Below are 23358 nucleotides of genomic sequence, written 5' to 3'. Positions count from 1 at the left end.
AGCAAAGAATTCAAGAGGGCAAGAGGGAGAGATGACGGGGGAGGAATGTGATGGCCAGGGAATGGAGGCTTATCTTAGGAGTTGAGTTTCTATTTTTCTTTCCTGTCTGTCTGTCTGTCTGTCTTTCTTTTCTTATTTTTTCTTTTTTTTGGTATTTTTAGGGCCACACTCTTGGCACATGCAAGTTCCCAGGCTAGGAGTCCAATCAGAGCTGTAGCCGCCGGCCTATGCCACAGCTACAGCAACGCCAGATCCCAGCCACATCTATGGCCTAGAACCATCGCTCAAGGCAATGCCGGATCCTTAACTCACTGAGCAAGGCCAAGGATTGAACCCGCAATCTCATGGTTGCTATTTGGATTCTTAACTTGCTGAGCCACTGCGGGAACTCTGAGGAGTTTGTATTTTTCTAACATGGGCAATGTGAAAACAACAAGTGGTTTTATTTACTTATTTTTATTTATTTATTTGCTTATTTTTGCTTTTGAGGGGAACTCCTACAACCACTTTTTAACATGTCCTTTCTCTCTTTCTGGGTCCTCTCTAATCCATTTTCCATATCACAGCTGGAGTCATCATTCAGTAGCGAGTATGTCATTCAGATGTCATTTTCCTTCCCCCGTTTAAAGGCCCTCAATGGTCACTCATTGTTTTTAGAACAAAATCTGAACATCTAAAATTTAAAAGGCTTGATTTGATTTGACCCCTGTATGCTTTCTCCCATCTTAATCTTTCTAGTTCCAAGGCCCCATTCACAGGAAGCCTCTCTATGTTCTTACGATTTATCATTTTATTTTGTCTGCATGCTTTTTGCCTCAAGGTATTTGGACTTGCTGTTTACTCAGCCTGGAAGTGTTCTTCCCCCAACTTTCTGCGGAGTTCTGGCATGTTCTTTCTCAGCTTGAATGTCACCTCAAAAAAGCCTTCTATGCCAATCACCACATCTAAAGTAAGTTCCCTGATGGCACAGCCGGTTAAGGACCAGAGTCGTCACTGCTGTGGCTCAGTTTACTGCTGTGGCAAGGGTTCGATCCCTGGCCCAGGAACTTCTATATGCTGTAAGTGCCGCCAAAAGAAGCAGAAGAAGAAGAAGAGAAGAAAAAAAGTGCTGTTGTGGTTGCAATAATTTAGGTGAGAGATGGTGGTGGAAGAGATTAGGATTTAGTGGTAGAGATGGAGAGAAGTAAATAAATTTGAGATATACTTGGAGGAAGTATATTTTTGGATTTTATGTAGGAGATAAATACCTGTTGTGGTTAATTAGCTGCATACTATGCTGGGTCAGAGTGGAAGGAACAGATTAGGTTGATAAAAGAGCTCCAGTTTGGACATATTACATCCGATGTGCCAGTTAGACCTCCAAATGGAGATGTCTAATAAGTAGTGACATATAAGTTGGGAACTATCCTAGGGGAGTTCCCATCATGGCACAGCGGAAACAAATCCTACTAGGAACCATGGGGTTGCTGGATTGATCCCTGGCCTTGCTCAGTGGGTTAAGGATCAGGCGTTGCTGTGACCTCTGGTGTAGATCACAGATGTGGCTTGGATCTGGCGTTGCTGTGGCTGTGGCATAGGCGGGCAACTGTAGCTTCGATTCACCCCCTAGCCTGGAAAAAAAAAAAGATCTATCTTTACCATGGAAATATAAATTTAAAGATTACTGAAGTTCCTGTCGTGGCTCAGTGGAAACGAATCTGACTAGGATCCATGAGGAAGCAGTTTTGATCCCTGGCCTCACTCATTGGGTTAAGGATCTGGCTGGCATTGCTGTGAGCTGTGGTGTAGGTCACAGATGAGGCTCAGATCTGGCATTGCTGTGGCTGTTGTGTAGGCTTGCGGCTACAGTTCCAATTCCACCCCTAGCCTGGGAATCTCCATATGCACTGTGCCGTGTGTGTGCAGTCCTAAAAAAGCCAAAAAAAAAAAAAAAAAAAAAAAAAGAGAGAGAGAGAGAGAGAGAGAGAGGGAGAAGGAGAAGAAGAAGAAGACAGAGGGAGAGAGGTGTGGGACAGATCGGGGTGGATTGAAGAGGAAACAGAGGTGAGGAAATGGAGACCTCTAGTGTAGACAATTTGTTTTAGTATTGGTGCCAAATGAAGAAATGAGATATGGTAAAGGGAAGGTTTTATTTATTTTTAAGATGGAAATGATTCAGTATAAGTAACTGATGATACACAAGGAAAAGTCTGTAAGAAGGCATTGGGGGTAGGTGTGTGAGATCTATAGCACTCGGGGGTGGGGGGTTTGCCCGTCTCTGGGGGCAGAGCCGAGACTCATCTTTTACGGTATCATGAAGGAAGTCAGAGAAGAGGTACGCAGATACGAGTAGTTGTGGATTCCAGTTAGATGTGAATGTTCCTCTGATAAATTTTTATTTTCTTTCTTTTATTTTCTCTCATGAGGAGAAGTCGTTAGTTGTGGTGGAGGAAGAGAAGAGGATGTAGGAATTTGAACAGAGAGAGCAAGAAAAATACCATATCAGAAAGAGGAAAAGTGAACATACTGGAGAAATTTAGTAATTTTAGTAATTTAGTAAGATTGCCAGGAAAAATCTAATGCCTTTGGAGGCTGGTGGTCAAAATGTAAAGCCTCAGCCCTTGTTAAAGAAGGTGAATTTTTGTTTGTTTTTGTTTTTGCTTTTTAGGGCCCCACTCACGGCATATGGAGATTCCCAGGCCAGGGGTCCAATCGGAGCTGGAGCTGGAGCTGCCGGCCTACACCACAGCTACAGCAGCGTGGGATCTGAGCCATGTCTGCAGCCTACACCATAGCTCATGGCAACACCAGAGCCTCAACCCACTGAGCAAGGGCAGGGACCGAACCCGCAACCTCATGGTTCCTAGTCAGATTTGTTTCTGCTGCGCCACGACAGAACTCCTAAAGAAGGTGAATTTTTGGAGTTCCCGTTGTGGTACAGCAGAAACGAATCCAACTAGTATCCATGAGGATTTGGGTTCAATCCCTGGCCTCAGTCAGTGTGTTGAGGATGTGGCATTGCTGTGAGCTATGGTGTAGGTCACCTGCGTGGCTCAGATCCTGCGTTGCTGTGGCTGTGGTGTAGGCTGGCAGCTGTAGCCCCAGTTTGACCCCTAGCCTGGCAACCTCCATATGCCGGGAGTGTGGCCTTAAGAAAAAAAAAAAGGTGAATTTTGTTTGTGTTTTCCTTCTAAGGCCACACCTGTGGCATACAGAAGTTCCAGGGCTAGGGGTCAAATCAAATCTGCAGCTGCAGGCCTGGGCCACAGCCACAGCAACAGAGAATCCAAGCCACATCTGCAACCTTCGCCACAGCTTGTAGCAACACTGGATCCTTAATCTGCTGAGTGGGGCCAGGGATCAAACCACATCTTCATGGATGAGCTGCAATGGGAACAGTCCAAATTTGTTTTTTTTTGTTTTTGTTTTTTGTTTTTTTTTGCTTTTGAGGGCCACACCAGCACCATATGGAAGTTCCCAAGCTAGGGGTTGAATCTGAGTTACAGCTGCAGGCCTCTGCCACAGCCCTAGCAACACAGGATCTGAGCTGCCTCTGCGACCTACACCAAAGTTCACTGCAACACCGGATCCCCAACCTATTGAGCATGGCCAGGGATTGGACCCACATCCTCGAGGATACTAGTTGGATTGGTTTCTGCTTCGCCACAATGGGTACTCCTTTTTTTTTTTTTTTAATTTTTACCGACGTATAGCTGATTTACAATGTTGTTAATTTCTGCTGTACATTAAAGTGACATAGCTATACGTATATAGAAGGTGAATTGTTTGGTCCCACCAGACTTGGAGTTTTAGCAGGTGAGAAAAAAAACAAGATTTGTGGGGAGTTCCCGTCGTGGCGCAGTGGTTAACAAATCCGATTAGGAACCTTGAGGTTGCGGGTTCGATCCCTGCCCTTTCTCAGTGGTTAACGAATCCGACTAGGAATCATGAGGTTGGGGGTTCGATACCTGCCCTTGCTCAGTGGGTTAAACATCTGGCGTTGCCATGAGCTATGGTGTAGGTTGCAGACGCAGCTTGGATCCTGAGTTGCTATGGCTCTGGCATTGGCTGGCGGCTACAGCTCCAATTAGACCCCTAGCCTGGGAACCTCCCATATGCCGAGGGAGCGCCCCAAGAAATGGCAAAAAAAAACCAACAAACCAAGATTTGTGGCAATTATAACATCTAAAGTAGGTAATAGGGAGTTCCCGTTGTGGCGCAGTGGGTTAAGAACCTGACTCAGCAGCTCAGGTTGCTGCAGAGGAGCAGGTTTGATCCCTTGCCCAGTACAGTGTGTTACAAGATCTGGCATTGCCACAGTAGGATGCAGCTGTGGCTCAGATTCAATCCCTGGCCTGGGAATTTCCGTATGCTTCAGGTGCAGCCATTAAAACATGAAAACAAAAAATAAATGGGTGACACAAGTTATAAATATAAGAATATGAGAGATAATGAAAAAGTGATACAGTTAATGGTTTGCAGGTTTTGATGAGGTCAAAAAATCAGAGTTACTGGAGTTTCCGTCGTGGCGCAGTGGTTAACGAATCCGACTAGGAACCATGAGGTTGCGGGTTCGATCCCTGCCCTTGCTCAGTGGGTTAACGATCTGGCGTTGCCATGAGCTGTGGTGTAGGTTGCAGACGCGGCTCGGATCCCGTGTTGCTGTGGCTCTGGTGTAGGCCGGTGGCTACAGCTCCGATTCAACCCCTAGCCTGGGAATCTCCATATGCCGAGGGAGCGGCCCAAGAAATAGCAACAACAACAACAAAAAAGACAAAAAAAAAAAAAAAAATCAGAGTTACTATGTCAGACAGTTGAGATGTTTGAAATAGTGCTTTTTAGGAATGTTGTGGCAATAACATAGGATTAACTATGATGTGGGTGGGATAGCTGATATAGGATGTAAAGAGATTGTTGGAGGTGAGGAGGTAGAGAACATAGATGTCAAGTGATGAACAGAATCAGAAAGGACGACAATGAGTCATAAGCTAATATTTATTGAGGGAGGAATTATCCACCCAAAGGTCCATAGATGACATTAAGAGAGGTATCAAGGGAAATGGCTTATGCTCTTCAAAGTAGTTGGATTCTGCCCCTTCGTTGATATGTATAGATAATTCAATATTGTAATTTTATGTTTTTATTTTTCTGATTTGCATTTTTTAAAAATTTATTTATTTATTTATTTGTCTTTTTGCCTTTCTAGGGCCACACCTGCAACATATGGAGATTCCCAGGCTAGGGGTCTAATCGGAGCTGTAGCCACCCGCCTACACCAGAGAGGCAGCAACGCAGGATATGAGCTGTGTCTGCGACCTATACCACAGCTCAGGGCAACGCTGGATCCTTAACCCACTGAGCGAGGCCAGGGATCCAACGCACAACCTCATGGTTCCTAGTCGGATTCGTTAACCACTGAGCCACGACGGGAACTCCTGATTTGCATTTTTAAACATTTCTTATGATTTTTTTTTTTCTGTTATAGTTGCTATACAGTGTTCTGTCGATTTTTACTGTGTGAAGTGATCCAGTAATACATATATATATATATACATATTCTTTTCTCACATTATCCCCCATCATTTCCATCACAAGTGACTAGATATAGTTGCCTGTGCTATACAGCAGCATCTCATTGCTTACCCACTCCAAATGCAATAGTTTGCATCTATTAACCCCAAACTCCCAGTCCACCTCCCTCCCTCCCCTTTCCCCTAGGCAACCACAAGTCTGTTCTTCCAGTCCATGAGTTTCTTTTCTGTGGAAAGATTCATTTGTTTTGTATTAATAATCTAGTTTTAAAGCATCTTAATCTGTCCATAAAGTGTTTTGTGGTTTGTAGAATTAAGAAAAACGTTCATTTCTTCCTGTGATGTGTTTGTAAATTAGTGTATACACACAAAATCAAGGCCTTTCTTTTTGAACAAAGAGCAATCACTAAAGCCCATGGCGACACTTTTACTGCTAGAACAAACCAGTACTCCAGTGAGATTCCAAAATGAAATCAGTAAGATCAAGTGTGCGAAATCGGTAAAAAAAAATTTTTCTCTAAATTTATGGGCCCAGCACAAGGTAGAAAAGATAGCAGGCACTTAATTTATGCTTTTGAGCTGGAGGCTGTAGGTTCTTTCTGGGGGAGGATATCAGCAGGCTGCTCTTAAGGGCAATCAAGAAAGAAAGGACTTGCTAACATCTCTCCCCAGGAGCTGATAGGGCCCTGGCTATCTGCTTCCAAGGGAAAAATTGCTCCGGCGAACCCATTCAAATATCTCTCAGCAAATCACCGTCACCTACAGCCAACTCCTTTTCCGCCCATTGGCTTACTGGAAACTTCAGCCACTCCATGCCTCCCGCCTCTCATCCGGGAGCCAATAGGAAAGATTAACTCCTCGTAACTTAGCGTCATCAAGTACAGTAATTGCAATTGGCTATTGCTGCTATTGATCCAGAAGTAGGCGGGGCCAAGCCAGCCGGCCTATATAAGAGGAGGACAAAGGCGGCGCGCCGCCTGTGTCATCCGCCATCTTGTGAGAAGCAAGGTGGCCTCCACGTTTCCTGAACGTCTTCTCCGCTTCTGCCTCGACCGCCCCTTGGTTACAGACATGTCTCGGGATCGGTTCCGAAGCCGGGGCGGTGGCGGTGGCGGCTTCCACCGGCGCGGAGGGGGCGGCGGCCGCGGCGGCCTCCACGATTTCCGCTCCCCGCCGCCAGGCATGGGCCTCAATCAGAACCGCGGACCTATGGGGCCCGGCCCGGGCCAGGGTGGTCCCAAGCCCCCGATCCCGCCACCGCCTCCGCACCAGCAACAGCAACAGCCGCCGCCGCAGCAGCCGCCACCACAGCAGCCGCCGCCGCTTCAGCCGCCGCCGCACCAGCCACCGCCGCATCAGCAGCCGCCGCCGCCTCCACAGGACTCGTCCAAGCCCGTCGTTTCTCAGGGGCCCGGCCCGGCTCCCGGAGTAGGCAACGCTCCCCCGGCTTCTGGTTCGGCGCCGCCCGCCACCCCCCCGACCTCCGGGGCCCCCACGGGGTCGGGCCCCACCCCGACCCCGCCGCCGGCCGTCACTTCGGCGCCCCCCGGGGCACCTCCGCCTGCGCCGCCGAGCGGCGGTGTCCCCACCACCCCGCCTCAGGCTGGGGGCCCGCCTCCTCCACCCGCAGGGGGCCCAGGCCCCGGACCTAAGCAGGGCCCGGGACCTGGCGGCCCCAAAGGCGGCAAAATGCCAGGCGGGCCGAAGCCCGGCGGCGGCCCGGGCCTAAGCACCCCTGGCGGCCACGCCAAACCGCCGCACCGAGGCGGTGGGGAGCCCCGCGGCGGCCGGCAGCACCACCCGCCGTACCACCAGCAGCACCACCAAGGGCCACCACCGGGCGGGCCCGGCGGCCGCAGTGAGGAAAAGATCTCGGACTCGGAGGTGAGTGTCTCCCAGACCTACGCGTCGGTTTCTCTAAGATGGCGGCGGCCCCCTCTTTTCCCTTCCCTTCCCCTCCCCGCCCTCCATTTTGTCGGAGACCGGAAAGAGCGCCTGCGCGCGGGAGACGAGGAGGGGCGGGGCCGGCTGCCGGAGCGGGAGGCGGATGGCGTGGGTCCGCTAGCAGGCCCCTGTGGTTGGCCACCCGACTGGCGCAGCAGTCGCGGGGGTGGCCTTAAGGTGATGCTAAGCTATGGTGCGCCGTATTGAAACTAGCGGACTTTTGGAACCAGAGCAGAGTGAAATGTAGGATTGGAGAGATGGAGGGAGTTCCGGTCCTAAGCGCGCAGGCGCAAGTCTTGTCGTTGACAATGACACTTCCGTCCCTTTCCCTTCTTGTTAATACTTAAGCACTCTCTTATGTTTTGTCTGCTACGATTTTGATTCTGTCGGGGATACTCGGCATACGGCTGATGAGGTCCTGTTATAGAGCTTAATCTAGGGAGGTCTTCCTATTCGATTTCAAGAGTATACTGGGTGATTTTGGCTGTTTGCTGTTAGGATTGTAGTTGTGTCATGAAACCCGTAAATGTAGTAGCATTTTTTGTTTTTAAATGGAACAGAAAAGCGACTGGATTGGTAACATCCAGTTTGGGGAAAAAAGATTATTACTGGGTTTTCCTATTTTCCAGAGGTCATTGGTGTCTGAAAATACCTTTTTTTTCATTAGGGTTTTAAAGCCAACTTGTCTCTCTTGAGGAGGCCTGGAGAGAAAACTTATACCCAACGTTGTCGGTTGTTTGTTGGGAATCTACCTGCTGATATCACAGAGGATGAATTTAAAAGACTATTTGCTAAATATGGAGAACCGGGAGAAGTTTTCATCAACAAAGGGAAAGGATTCGGATTTATTAAGCTTGTGAGTGTGGTTATTTGTTTTTGTGGGGGTTTTTTTTTTTTTGGTGTAATTTAAAGGGTTTTGTTTTTTCCTAATACAAACATACTGTATTTTAAACTAACCAGCAAGGATAAATTGCTTTTAGAATTTTTTATCATGCTCAAATTAAGGATGCAACTGCAGTATAGTGCGTAATGTTGGTTTCTCAAGAAACAAGGAGTTGGGTTGGTAAGGTATTTACCTTACCTCCCTAGAGCAATGTCAGGAAGGGCTGCCTGGAGATAGTTGAACTGAGCTGGTGGAAGAATCGTATTGGGAAATAGGCTTGCGACAATTTTAGGGTGGATATCAGCCAGTTTTGAGGTCATTAACATGAATGTATGTCTTTCAGGAATCTAGAGCTTTGGCTGAAATTGCTAAAGCTGAACTTGATGATACACCGATGAGAGGTAGACAGCTTCGGGTTCGATTTGCCACACATGCTGCTGCCCTTTCTGTTCGAAATCTTTCACCTTATGTTTCCAATGAACTGTTGGAAGAAGCCTTTAGCCAGTTTGGTCCTATTGAAAGGGCTGTTGTAATTGTGGATGATCGTGGAAGATCTACCGGGAAAGGCATTGTAGAATTTGCTTCTAAACCAGCAGCAAGAAAAGCATTTGAAAGATGCAGTGAAGGTGTTTTCTTACTGACAACGTAAGTTTTTTTTAATGCTTATTCTGGCAATTTTGATTTATTGATCTGTATGAGGAAACTGCACTAAAATAGGAACAAAAGTTAAGATGGAACCATTTTTGTTGTTAGAACTCCTCGTCCAGTCATTGTGGAGCCACTTGAACAGTTAGATGACGAAGATGGTCTTCCTGAAAAACTTGCGCAGAAGAATCCAATGTATCAAAAGTAAGATTGATTAAACTTTGGGACAGTTTTTGAGAATGAACAAGAACTTGTTTATAGTAGTTTTTCAAGTTTGCTTAAAATACACGAAATTCTTCAAAATGGAAATGCTTAATTAGGAACTCTAGGCTTATAAAGTTAGCAGTTTTGAATCAGTGTATCCTTTTTTGTTTGGTTTTTTTAGGGCCAAACCTGTGGCATATATGAAGGTTCCCAGGCCAGGGATCAAATCAGAGCTGTAGCTACTTGCCTATGCCACAGCAACCACAAATCGAGCCACCTCTGCCACCTACACCACAGCTTATGGCAACGCCAGATCCTTAACCCACTGAGTGAAGCCAGGGATTGAACCTCTGTCCTCATGGATGCTAGTCAGATTCAGTTTCCACTGAGCCACAACAGGAACTCCAATGTATCATTTTGGGCATTAACATGTACTATTTTTGCTGGAAAGATAACAACCAAAGTGGCTTTTATTTTCTTCTGTTATTTCCTACAAGTGACAGGCCCACTAGAAGACCATTGTTTTTTAGGGGAAATCAAACATTTCTGTGTGCATCCATAAATTGGTTCATGTTTAAATATTGTCAGGGAGAGAGAAACTCCTCCTCGTTTTGCCCAGCATGGCACATTTGAGTATGAATATTCTCAGCGGTGGAAGTCCTTGGATGAAATGGAAAAACAGCAACGGGAACAAGTTGAAAAAAACATGAAAGATGCAAAAGACAAATTGGAAAGTGAAATGGAAGATGCCTATCATGAGCACCAGGCAAATCTTTTGCGTCAAGGTAAAAGTTTCCCCTGTGTGAATTTTGCTGTTAGGATCAGTTGCCTTTTTAGCTTATTAGATAGAAATTAATGTGACTCTAAAATAAAATTTTCCAATGTTCAGATTTGATGAGACGCCAGGAAGAATTAAGGCGCATGGAAGAACTTCACAATCAAGAAATGCAGAAACGTAAAGAAATGCAATTGAGGTAAAATTTTGTTAAATTAAAATTTACCTTTTGCTTTCTGCATTAAATGTCTCTAAATTTTGAAGGTGAATCAGGATGTACAGAGGTGTTAAAGATGACGTCAGTGTTGTTTTAATGCCTAAAATTGGAATAGAATAAGATTTTGGTTAATAAGGCTCAAACTATGCTGGAGTGTTTGTAGGGCTGTTCTCTTTAAGAGTCACTGTCCCCAGCCTTTGTATTTACTCTAACCTTGGCTTATAATTTTTGGCCGTGCCCAAGGCATTTGGAAGTTCCCTGGCCAGGGACTGACCCTGCACCACAGCTGCAACCTTAACTGCTAGGCCAACAGGAAATTTCCCAAATTGAATTTTTAAAATCTGGCTAACACTGGTTCTTTATGCTTGATGAATTTTCTAGGCAAGAAGAGGAACGACGTAGGAGGGAAGAAGAGATGATGATCCGTCAACGTGAAATGGAAGAACAGATGAGACGCCAAAGAGAGGAAAGTTACAGTCGGATGGGCTACATGGATCCAGTAAGTAACCTTTTGTAATGTGGAACTTTTTTCTACAAAATTTATAGATACCTAGAGTGAAATTTTATGCATTTAAATATAGTATTTTACATTATGTCCATTCTGCCACTGTTCCTTTTTAACACTAGCACATTGAAATTGATATGCTTTGTGTTTTATCTTCTCAATGGGTAAGCCAAAAGATTTCATTGATTGAGAAGCTTTATAGATCTTTTGATAATGGACTCTCAATAACTGGTTTCAGAACATTGATTTTTAAAATTGCCTGAGTTTTTTCCTTAAGTTGGAAACAACTTTTAGGTTTTGGAAATAACCTTTGTACTCTAGAATATTTAGTATGGGTATGGTTACAGATGTATGAAAGATTTTTTTTTTTTTCTTTCAGAGAGAAAGAGACATGAGAATGGGTGGTGGAGGAGCAATGAACATGGGAGGTAAGAATGAAAATTAAATTAGTAATACCACTGGAGAGCAATATTCTGGATGAGTTGTAACCAGCATTTTTGTTTCCTAGATCCCTATGGTTCAGGAGGCCAGAAATTTCCACCTCTAGGTGGTGGTGGTGGCATAGGTTATGAAGCTAATCCTGGAGTTCCACCAGCAACTATGAGTGGTTCCATGATGGGAAGCGACATGGTAATGTATCCTGTGGGACATAGCTCAAAAGGAAGTTCTCATTTTCACAACTTACGTGTGTGTGTTTTTTGTTTTTGTTTTTCAAGTAGGTGACTGGACTTCTTTTAGTTCCCCTATCCTGTAAATCCGTAATATTGAGGAATACTTTGGCAACATAGAAGAACTCAGTGTGGTAACCTAAACAATTAAGGTTGCCAACAAAAAGTCAATGCTGTTAGTAGTATGTGGAGTTACCTTTGGCAATAAGTAGACTTAGTTGCTTTCCATTATATTGCTTGTGTTCTCTTGCACTCTAGCACATGGCAAATCCAAATTCTAAATGGTAGATAATATACCTGATTCTACATCACAGCGAAAATAATCAAATGGCAAACTGTCATTCATTAAGCTGGTATTTGCCATAAGTATGAATCAGGCTTGTTTGTAGCTTTAGGCATATTTTAGTGATGTGTAGGACTTTGACCTATATTTGGTGTGACTTGACCCATGAAAAGGAAATTGTTTTTAGTCTTCGGACTCGTCGTTACCCACTTGTTGGGCCTGTCTGTAGGTACACTTCTAAAATACACTGACATCTCTGTTTTGCTACAGAGTAGCAAAAATCAGTGATAATTTAAAGCATACTAGTTGAGTTCAATTGATCTGAACCCTCTTGATGCTGTTATATTTTAGCCATACAGGTAGCTGGTCAGAATACTTTAGAACAATCAAATGAATTTGGTCTGAGTGGCTGTATTAGGGCTTTACAATCCTTATTAGAACTGAATATCGGCTTTAGAGGTGGGTTTGGAGAAAAGTGCATTTTCACAACTGAATTGAATCTGATTAGCTCACCTGCAGACTTTTCAAAGGAGGGAAGCTGCAGCATGTAGCTTACTAGATTCATTTTACAAATAGGAACATAAGGATTTAGAGTGGGGCTTCATCTATTTAAAAATCTACATAGGCTTTTGAGAATTAGAATCATAAATAAATAACTGGTTGGGTTAAATTTAGCGCTGTTAGCTTTCTTCAAATTACATTTAAAAAATAATGTGGGTAACATTTTGGTATCTATGCTTCCTAAGAGGCAGGTGAAGATAAGTTTTTTGTAACACTAATTTGACATGATGTTCCCACAGTTAAGGTTCTGTAGTACATGTAACACGGAGTTCCTGGGTTCTAAGATGTGTAAAACCCCCAAACTTCCTTTTTACCTTTTTGAGATACAACATAAAGTACAATGCGCTGAAAACTTAAAATTTTAGGATTTTGAAAAATAGTTTTGAAAGATTGAGATTTAGTGTTTTCAAGTAGCCCTGTAGCATTTTATAGGAAGCATGTTGAAATTATAGGGACAGTTAAAACCCTGATGCCATTTTAATTTCTGCGAGTTTTTTGGCCTTTTTTTTTGGTGGTTGTTCTGGTTTTGGGTTTTTGGTTTTTTGGGGGTTTTTTTGAACAATACTCTGAGTAACTTGTTCTATTTTAAATGGAATTTGAAAGGTAGTTCAGTCTGCTTTGCTTGCATATCTGTAGGGTTCTTCTGTTTGGGATTATAGGTTTTTAGAACTTAGAGAAGTACCTAAACTAGATGGAATAATGAAGTTCTGCTTTATTGCAGTCACTTAAGCTTAGTGTTAATGCTCTTTGGGAGACACCCAAAACAAGGAATCATAACTCTCAGTGGACTTTTCACAGTGTGGCTGTTATGAGGGTGGGCTTGTATATTCAGTCAGTTTGCAATGATAGAGGATGATAGAGAACAGTACTGTGAACCTAATTGTCTCTGGTTATATAGTGATGGCTTTGAAGGTGGTATACCTGTGAGAACATGGCAACACACTTGTAAATCAAGTTACTGTGCTGGTTAAGTGACTAAATCTGTTAGTCTTTTTGCTTTTTCTTTTTGTAGTCTGGTAGCATTTTATTAAAAACTTTGAACCTTTTTAAGATTTCTGCAACTTAGCAGATGTGTCTTAAGATCTTGAAAAGCACAAGGTTTCTTATGCAGCCACTAACTGGTGAGTAGGTCTTTGTCACTTCATTGAGTGAATTGAACCTGTCTGGTTGGGCTTGTTAGGCTTACTTGGAAATTAATTTCCTGTTCAGACCTTGAAAGTGAGAAGTTCGTAAGCTTTTTCAGTGGGTTTAATCTGATGTGAAATTTTTTAAAACTCATTTTGGAATGGGTTTTCACATCTGCACTAATTCTTAAATTTTTTAGCACTACAGGGAAGATCTATTCTTTGAAACAGGTGTATGAGAATGGCTCAAGTGGGAACATACCACAAGGCATGTATTATCGTAAACTAATTTTCAAATTACCCTTTTTTCCTTTCTATGTTCCCGGTACCTGTGGATCGACTCATTGGTGATTGTATCGACGAACGTTGACTACGGAACCTTCTAAAATATTTACTTAACACACATGGACATCAACTACATATAATGAACTGTTAATTACTGTTCCAATAGCGTACTGAGCGCTTTGGGCAGGGAGGTGCGGGACCTGTGGGTGGACAGGGTCCTAGAGGAATGGGGCCTGGAACTCCGGCAGGATATGGTAGAGGGAGAGAAGAGTATGAAGGCCCAAACAAAAAACCCCGATTTTAGATGTGATATCTAGGCTTTCATTCCAGTTTGTTTTTGTCTTTTCTTGTTTAGATACCAATCTTTTAAATTCTTGCATTTTAGTAAGAAAGCTACCTTTTTATGGATGTTAGCAGTTTATTGACCTAATATTTGTAAATGGTCTGTTTGGGCAGGTAAAATTATGTAATGCAGTGTTTGAAACAGGGGAATTTTTCTTCCTTTTTTTCCTTTTTTCCTTTTTTTTTTAAACTGTATAATGTCCCTCAAGTTATGGCAGTGTACCTTGTGCCACTGAATTTCCAAAGTGTACCAATTTTTTTTACTGTGCTTCAAATAAATAGAAAAAAATAGTTATGATATTGATCTTCAACTTTGCCATTCATGCTTCTATAGCACATTAGGCTAGGTATTCCACTTGGAAAGCATAAGAGTGTCTAGGCCTTTGAATGGCATATGCCATTTCTGGGAAATGTATTTGTAGGCTGAGTATTGCTTTCTACATATAAGTGCCCCCCTTGTTTTAAAAAGAAGAAATGCACATTGAAGTAGTTCCATGATTTGTTGGCGTTACAGGAAGCAAGCCGGTGCTAAGTATTTTTAAATGGCTATGTAAGCAAAGCTGATGAACTGTTAATCTTCATTCAGGAATGTGTACAAGATTATAGAATGGGTGTAAGATTGTTGGTAGGGGGAGAAAGTGGGTATGACTCAAATGGATCTTTTATGGCCCTATGATCTAGCCTTTCCTTGAAAGTTTCTGAAGAAAAAGTGGAAATATCATTTTGTTGCATTCCTCCATTCTTGTTTTTTAAAGAATAAGTCCCAAGCCCTCCAAATGGCTTGTATCAAACTTTCACATTTGAATTAAAGATTGTTAAACATGAAGTCTTTTCATGTATTACTTCAAGTGATTTATAAAGATGGAGTTTAGTCTGAAAAATTAAACTCGGAAGTAAGTGGAGTAATCATAAAGTAGGTTTAGTTACATACAAATTTGTACTCTGTAACTTTTACATCTCCTTGTGCTACTTCTGTTGGGCAAAATCTGTAGGACTATGAAAAACTTTAAGAGCTGGTGGTGACTCATTAATAATAGGCTTACAGAGAACCATTCTTACTGTGAAATATTTTTTTAACCAGTTTTTTTCAGTTTACTTTTGATGTAGCACTAAATCTGGAGAGAGTTGATCATGCTACACAGTACAAATACTTCTTCCACCATAAAGCTTTGGAGTGCTTCGATGGTGGTGTCAGTTTATCGCCAACTTCATTGACTCTCCTTCCATTGGAGCCATTTTGACTTAATATTAAAGTAGATTGTTACTGTTGTCTGTAGTACAGAGGGAATCTGCTTCCCCAGTGTATATATTGTTAGCAGAGGAACAACTTCCTAAAAGTAGTAGGTAAAGTAATTGAATGGTTTGGCTTTGTTCTTAGTTATGTTTCCATTCAAATTTGTACATTATAGAACTCTTACTATGGAATGTGTCTTCCTCCTTTTCACCTCTGTTGGTGTTAATTGGCAAAAGTAAAATTCTAAATCAACTCTTTGTTAAAATGCTGAAGGCTTAGTATTGTGCCTGAGTACAAAGGGATACCTTTTGCTGAAACAATTGAGCACTTTGTGCATAGGAAACCTGATAATTCTAAAAGTAAAACTCTAGTGGAGTATAAAGGCATGCAACCAAATTCTGGTTGTGTGACAGACAGGTATCTGGTGTGCTAATTAAGGGAGAATCTAACTAGAAAATGTTCATTACTTTATTCACCAAGACTCTTGGAAATGGGTGGTTCGACCATAATTCTGTCAATGAGGAAGTTTTGTCCCAAGTCATTAATTGGTGATAATGTATGAGATTTTTCTGTACCGTAAACAAGGGTCTTGATTTGAAAGGAGTCCATTACAATTTGATTGAATTGTATGGTAGGGACTCCACTAATGATAAGAAAATAAGGGGTGTTCATGGGACACCCACAGAGGGTGAACTTGAATGTGTGTGGGTGGGGGCTGGTGGGAAAGTGGGAAATCTGCCTATAAAATTAATGTTTCAGTTTATTTTTCAGATTACATGCCTTTCTTTATAAGGGATGCTGGCACAGACCCCTAAAATAAGTTTTGGTAGTATTGTACCTTTGAAGAGTGGTGAAGGATGCTAATGGATAATCTCCTGAAAGTTGTGGTTTTGAAAGCCTTAGACTGTGTAGAATTGCTAAACATTGTTTAGCAAATAATGTTGGCTTAGTTTCCACTAAGTATTGACTTTTCATCACTGAAACAGCAGTGTACCAAGGATTGTAAGCTACTCAAATAGACTTTCAACAAGTCTTGGATATGATAGTTTTTAGCCTAATGTGAATTAAATCATCTTAAAAAGTAGTTTCCTAAAAGCTGATTTATGGAACTTGGGGTGGGAAAGGGAAGGTAGTACTTTTGAAGTATTTTAGCCATTTTTCTCATTTAAAGAAAGACCTGCCCTCATTTCCTCTTCTCTACTTTCTCTCATAATTTTGTTTTAAGAGGAACAGATTGTTTTTAAACTTACTACTCCTGATCTTTACATTCTCTGAGAGATCCCGGGGTATTTAGTAGATATTTTAGAAACTTAACCCATTGGCTTACCTTTAGTGAAACCATAATCCTCTTTGTTTAGCAAACTTCTAAGAGAAGTGCTATAAACCACACCACTCTTTACTAGATGTATTATACCACTAATATAAACAGATAATAATTTGGGAAATTGTAATGTTACGCCTGTGCAATTTTATAAGTGGCATATTATGGCAGATAAAAATCTAGATACTTGGCTTTTCTTGGGCAAGCCACTAAGTTGTGGCAGAATATTTTCTGGTGTTCTTGGACTGCAATTATGCACTATTAAAGTAGTGGCCTGCTACATAACTGCATTTAGCCAGCATTTCTGCAGTGCGTAACTGTGAGGAACGTAGTACCGCAAATGGCAATGGACATTAGGACCCGGATGTAGTATTCCTGCTTGCTCCGAGATTCTCATTGCCGACTGCATACAGGTAGGTAACAAGCAATATAATCTAACTTGGTGACTTGATATGTACTTTATTCCGTGGGCATTCTGACATCATACTTCTGACAATGAAATTACAGTGCAGCACCTAACACTTGTATGATAAAGCTAGCTTATATCAAAACTGCGTGGGTTTGGGTGTAGAGCTGTAATCTGTCAGGCAGAATTCAGTGTGTTGCAGTTCTCAGATAAAAAGTGCAAACTGGAATATTTGGTACATCTGATTCAGTTGTGTGGTTTTCCTTAGTTGCATTGTAACTGAAGATAACATGGAACACGTCAGTGGTGTGGGGGAGAGGGAACCATACCATACTTGGAAAGTAGAATGCTTTCAGCATCTTGACACAGATTGTAGCATGTGATAATTAGTCTCTCTTGTAGCAAACTGACCTGCCCATGGGTCAGCAATGTCGATAATTTCACAGTGTAACCTTGGTAATTACTCTACAGGTTGAGTAATTAAGATGAAAAGTACAGTGGTTTTGTTTTTTTGTTTGTTTTTTTTTTTTTTTGCAGTGTGATTTTAGAAAATTTTTAAAATGGGCTCTAGTGGGAACACTTTTGTTACTAACTTGGACATAGATGGGAATCTAACATGAATAGTTAAAGCTCTGTGATTTACCTAAATACATATCTACTCTAAACCTGGGGAAAAGTGGTGTGGCATGTTGACTTGCCTATTGAATCCATGTTGGGAATCATTTCCCAATCGTAAGACTTCGTCGTATTCTGTAGGGTAACTGCAAATGTTCAGAGTAGCTTTTTGAATTTGGTTCCCTTAGCTTGAGGGATGTGACGTTATAATCCAAAATGTTTAATTATGAAAACAGTAGTAAGTCTTCAAAAGCATCTTCCTTTGTTGCTTAGGATTTAAACTTTGCATCGACTGTTGTTCCAGACCTCAATTCAGCTGAACTTTTTGGTCTATGAACTGGTTTTTAGCTACCATGCATGAGAAACAGCTTTCATAATGTTTTCTGCTCTGTAACTGAGAAGTTTGGTTTACTTTGCATAAATATTGGTGAAACTCTTCATGACTGAGAATTTTCTTTCATTATATCAAGAAAAATGACTTGCCTTTTGGCAAGCAGTTCACAAGGTGGGGACAAATTTGTGCTTAATATGTAGTCCATTCAACCAAGTGACTTGGTTCTCCTGCTAGGTAAAAGAGCAAATGGTGACTAGTTTAGCTCTCTATATTAGTAACACAATGCACATCAAACAATACTCAGTGACATTCTTGACATTCTGCAACCCTGATAGGGTTTTTCCCATGGGATAATCCATTATGGTGGCCAATAATTGCTACCATGGTTCAGTGATTGTTTAGAAATAAAAGGTCAGATTTATTTCTTAACAGTCAGTAACAATCTTGAGAGAATGTACTTGTTAAAATACATATATGGACATCATTCGGGTGGGGGGTTAATTTTGCTTCATTCTACTTATTTCAAGACGAATAGGCTTTTGCACTTTCAATGAGAAACCTGTGACTTAAGTTGATTCTAACTAGGTTTGATTTGTAAGTAGCTATAATTTGTGAATCTTAGTGCAGAAGGTCTTTTTAAAAGATCAGTCAAAAGGCTGGGGATTAAGTGGGTTTCAGTAATAACTCTATACTGAGGTGCTTGCATTGTATTTCATAGTCTTTTCTTATTACAAACCAAAATTACTATTTTTAATGAGAACGGTCTGAAGTTCAGAGGTGTGATGCCAGAATGTATTTTCGTACTGTTAGGCCCTTGGAACAGATACCGGTGCTTTATGAAAGATGAAAGAAATGCAATGGGTACTCTTCACATAAGGTTGCAAAACCTACAAAGAATGCTCAATAGTCTCACTTTTCCCCAACGAACAGATGCGTGTGACTAGTTTTGGACTTATAACCTTAATGGGGGTTGCATGTTTCCTATTGTTAATCATTGTCAGCTGCAGTGACATGATCCACAGTCCTGCATTTACTGCCTTTCCCTTAATGATTTTGGACAGGTTCTAGAGAGCCGGGATGTTTGCTCTGGGCCTTTACTTGGTTTTGGCTTTAGCTGATACTGTTTCAGTGCTCTGTCAGCTAGTGCAGTTCCCAAATGGCTGCCTCTTAGGGAAAGAACTCAGAGGATTTGGCTGCTCCTAATCATCTGTCATTGCTGCTAGATAATGATTGGCAATTTTTAAGACTCAACTGTGGAAATCTCACAGTTGTTGGTAAACCATCAAACATAAAAATGTTGCTTTTGAACACCAGTGCTGAAAAGATTTTATTTGGAGGGTGAAAAGGGGGATGGAAGGCAGAATAGAATAATCTGGAGAATGGAGGAAGAATGCAAAACGATATAGTATCCCTTATGGATGGTACATGTGCAACAGGGAACTGTTTCATATACCCTTGGCAGTCACTGATAATCAGGAAGGAAGAAAAACCTGGAATTTGAGTTAAGGCTGATCTTTCTGGTTTTTGTGCACTGTGGCCCTGCCAGAGATAATATAGTGAAGGTGAATGTCTTCTCCCTCAGAAAAATTCAGGTTCCTTGCTGTCCTGATAAGGCATAGCTTCCCTGCCCTAAGTTAAAAACTCAGTGAGGACTTAAGAGGGAAAGAATGAGGCCAATACATAGGAGTGCAGATAACAACTGCATTGTTGTGTACTGTGGAATGGGGAGGGCACTCTTGGAGGACTCCTGCTGAAGGTGGTCAGTCCACCTGAGAATGGAAGACATACTTGGTGGGGAGCAGGGTATGTGCTTTTATATGAAAAGAGCCGATGTTAAAACTCATTTGGTGAGGTAAACGTTGTCACATACCTTCACATAAGGGATAGTATATTTTGGGTTGCAGTCAAACTTCATTGTGCTCAGACTGGTGAAAATAGTAGTTAGGCTTTTGTGTTTTAAAAGAAGAAACAGCTCTCATTCCAATTCAGGTGTCTACAACTACCTTACGTCAGAATGATTTTAGATTTTTTTTCCCCCCCATAAAGTTTCTTCCTATTTTTTATGCTGTAACTTGCCCCCCAATCTTTGTCTCTGGAATTTTACTCTTCAAATTTTGAAATTAACTAGCATTTTCACATCTTTTTGCCCTTGTCTTTTATATTAACTTTTTCTTATTATTCTTTAGGTAAGAATGATTGATGTTGGCTGATACTGGAGTGTTCATTCACTTGAGGTAAGTTTTTTGGGAAGTCTTAACACAGATTAACCTTAGAGGATTTGGGGTTTGATTTCTATTTAATGATTTAAGCTATGTGGAGTGAAAACTGATTTTTAAGGTCTTCTCTTCTAAGATAATACTCCTATGTTTTTGGTTTTTTAAATAGGTGTGTGCCTGTGGGTTTAAGTGGATTGTAATGAGAAAAGGTTGGGAATATTTATTACAAAATAGAGTTTATTACAAAGTAGGATTGAAAAAGATGAAAGATTTAGAGAAGATGTAGAGAAAACATAGAAGATAGAGAAGTCTTTTTTTGCCACACCCATAGCATGTGGAAGTTCCTGGGCCTGGGGTCTCAACCCAAGCCACTGCAGTGATTCCACCAGATCCCAAACATGCTGTGCCACAAGAGAACTCCAAAAGAAGTTTTGAATTTAGAAATGCTGTATTTTCATTAATTCTACATTCAGTTTTTTGAACTAATTCTCTTGAGACTCCTTTTTACGTAAAATGTAAGAAACAACTGTCTAGTCATTGGGAGTATAGTTTACCGTTGAACATGGGTTTGGTTTCCAGAGTTCACTTAAGGAGTTCCCAATGTGGCTCAGTGGAAATGAATCTGACTAGCCTCCATGAGGAGGCAGGTTCTATCCCTGGCCTCACTCAGTGGGTTAACGATCTGGTGTTGCTGTGAGCTGTGTTGTAGGTCTCAGATACGACTTGGATCTGGCATGGCTGTGGCATAGGCCAGTGGCTACAGCTCTGATTTGACCCCTAGCCTGGGAACCTCCATATGCTGCAGGTGCGGCCCATTCACTTAAAATGGCAGTTTTTTGTTTTGTTTTTGTTTTTGTTTTCAGTAAAATAAGTATTACTGTACATGTATGTGTATGTACTACTGTAGTACTGCATGATCTGGGTTTGGTTGAGTCCACGAATATGAGGGGCCAACTGCAAAATTATGCATGGATTTTCAAATGCTTTTAATCCCTTCTTTTTTTTTTTTTTTTTTTTTCTTTTTGTCATTTCTTGGGCCGCTCCTGTGACATATGGAGGTTCCTAGGCTAGGGGTCAAATCGGAGCAGTAGCCACCGGCCTATGCCAGAGCCACAGCAACGCGGGATCCGAGGCGCATCTGTAACCAACACCACAGCTCACGGCAACACCAGATCCTTAACCCCCTGAGCAAGGCCAGGGATCAAAAACCTCATGGTTCCTAGTTGGATTCGTTAACCACTGAGCCACGACAGGAACCCCACCTCTAATCCCTCCTGTTCAAGGGTCAACTGCATTTGAAGAAAATTTAGGCGAGTATAACCTTGGTGTGGGCCAGGTTTTTTGTAAGCACTAGTGTAGCCCAAAAAACCAACAGTGTTGGAACCTGTGCCAAAATACATACCCATTATTGATACCAGAATAAAATATACATGTTAAAAATGAATAAATGTAATACATGTTTTGGGTTTGGGGGTGGTATTTTCCCACACCCATACCCATAGCATGCGGAAGTTCCCAAGGATCAAATCCGTGCCATAGGTACAGCTGGATCCTTAAACCCCTGAGTTGCAGGGGAACTTCTGCTGAGTGTTATTTTTAACAAACATATTTTTAATGATAGGTGGGTAAAATAATTGTTTTCAAGACATCACACAGCATGAAGTGATCAAGAAAAGCCACAACCTGTTTAGACTGATGAAGCTTCTAGGTAAGTTCAGTTATTATTACTCTATAAATTGCCTTCAGAAGAACTCTTGGGTTGTATACTTTTTACAGCCTACTGAGTATGGCAGGCCTCTTCTGTTTGGCTAAAGCCTCAGAAAAACGGACTTTTAAAGAATATGTATGTATATTTACCTCTGTCCATAGAGGACTGTGAAAGGAAGGTTCAGAAAATTTGAAGTTACCTGTTTTTCATTGAAATAATTAAATAGTGGGGTCACATGCTTAGGATTAGATGGAAAACTAATATAGATGATATTTTTATTAAGAAAAATGACTCTTTTCTATTACTTGTAACCATCTAAAAAACACCACCTCTCCAGGAGTTCCTGTCTGTTAATACACATAATACAGAAACATTCCTTTGATCAGCCTATTTAATGAACTCAGGTCTGATATACCATAAAACTTATAAATTGCTTATATAACTAGAAAATAGTATTTTAAAACAATTCACTATTTTTTAAAACAATTCACTATTAAGTCAGATTCCACTGGTAATGAAAACTTTTTAACCTTAAGCTGTTTTACCATGGGTAGAGATTTCTCTAAATTATACATCTGAAAACCATAAACAGAACAAACCAGTGATGTTTCTACCATGATGAATCCTGTCATAAAACAATAATATATTTATACTAGATGCTACACAATGTATTTCTCAACCCCAAAATGAAGCTTGATAATCTGATGAACATGCTAAGAAGCTAGATGGACCATCTCTTGGCAAACAAAAATATTTCTATCCTATTAGGTTGATACGTATTTACGATGATATTTATACATGTAAAAAAGAGGTTAAACAAAAGAAATTAATATTGTAACATTGTTTATAAAATTTTAACAATTTCTGCCAGAAGTGACTTAATATTGAGAGGCAATTCCACTGGCAAAACGAAAAAAAAAATAGAATGTTCACGAAGTGTATATATGTAGATACTAACTTCTGAGCAATGGAGTAAAATAGAGCCTAGGTTATCACTTAAGTTTAAAGGATTGTCATGGTTTGGAACTTAAAAGTAGGAGAATTGAGGGCTGTATCTTACACCTAGGGAGAGAGTGCCAATTAATGGATCATCTTGAATGTTAGAGATCATTAAATACTATTACTACTACATTAATAGTAATACTAATAGTAGTACTATTACTACTACATTATATCTGTGATTGATATAACTGTTCTGTTGGGAGGTTTAGATGGTTGTTGCTGATCAATATGTGAGAACTTAACTGATTTGTTTTGAAGTAATTGTTTCCTTTAATTGGCAGGATCAGGTGAACTGTGTCATGAAAACCAGTGAGGAAGAAGGCAAAGAGGAATAAACAGCCTGTCTTTTAATAAAGACATTTAAAAAGTCAGATTGTCGTTTTGTTTTTAAGTAGGACTCTTCCATTTTTCTAGAATTTTCCTTATATGGCAGCAACTTACTTGGCCACAGGGTGAAGCATTTAATTTTTGGCCTTGGGATCTCAGTTACTAGACCAGGGATTGAAGTCAGGCCTAATTAGTGAAAGTGTCCTAACCACTTGACCACCAGGGACCTCCCGCTAGTTGACATTGTAC

General features: G+C 41.2%; 1 protein-coding gene across 4 annotated transcripts; it reads left to right on the top strand.

Annotated features, from left to right (window-relative positions):
- On the top strand, positions 6469 to 23153 carry SFPQ (splicing factor proline and glutamine rich). Of its 4 annotated transcripts, none has more exons than XR_002344970.1 (12): positions 6487 to 7394; positions 8122 to 8310; positions 8681 to 8982; positions 9091 to 9186; positions 9775 to 9971; positions 10076 to 10160; positions 10560 to 10677; positions 11063 to 11111; positions 11192 to 11313; positions 13771 to 20090; positions 21694 to 21780; positions 23064 to 23153. XR_002344970.1 is itself a non-coding variant. In XM_021095898.1 (11 exons), the coding sequence occupies exons 1-10, from the start codon at positions 6582 to 6584 to the stop codon at positions 20064 to 20066; spliced, it is 1995 nt and encodes a 664-aa protein (XP_020951557.1). In that variant the 5' UTR covers positions 6469 to 6581; the 3' UTR covers positions 20067 to 20090; positions 21694 to 23153. The 4 variants fall into 4 exon arrangements, 2 of the variants coding, with proteins under 2 accessions (XP_020951557.1, XP_020951556.1); XR_002344971.1 differs by having other exon boundaries at positions 6492 to 7394; positions 20043 to 20090; XM_021095898.1 differs by having other exon boundaries at positions 6469 to 7394; positions 20043 to 20090; positions 21694 to 23153.

Source organism: Sus scrofa, chromosome 6 (genome assembly GCF_000003025.6).
Source record: "Sus scrofa isolate TJ Tabasco breed Duroc chromosome 6, Sscrofa11.1, whole genome shotgun sequence".
NCBI classification, from domain to species: domain Eukaryota; kingdom Metazoa; phylum Chordata; class Mammalia; order Artiodactyla; family Suidae; genus Sus; species Sus scrofa.
The sequence above is the reverse complement of the archived record's forward strand: the minus strand, read 5'-3'. Positions and strand labels throughout refer to the sequence as shown.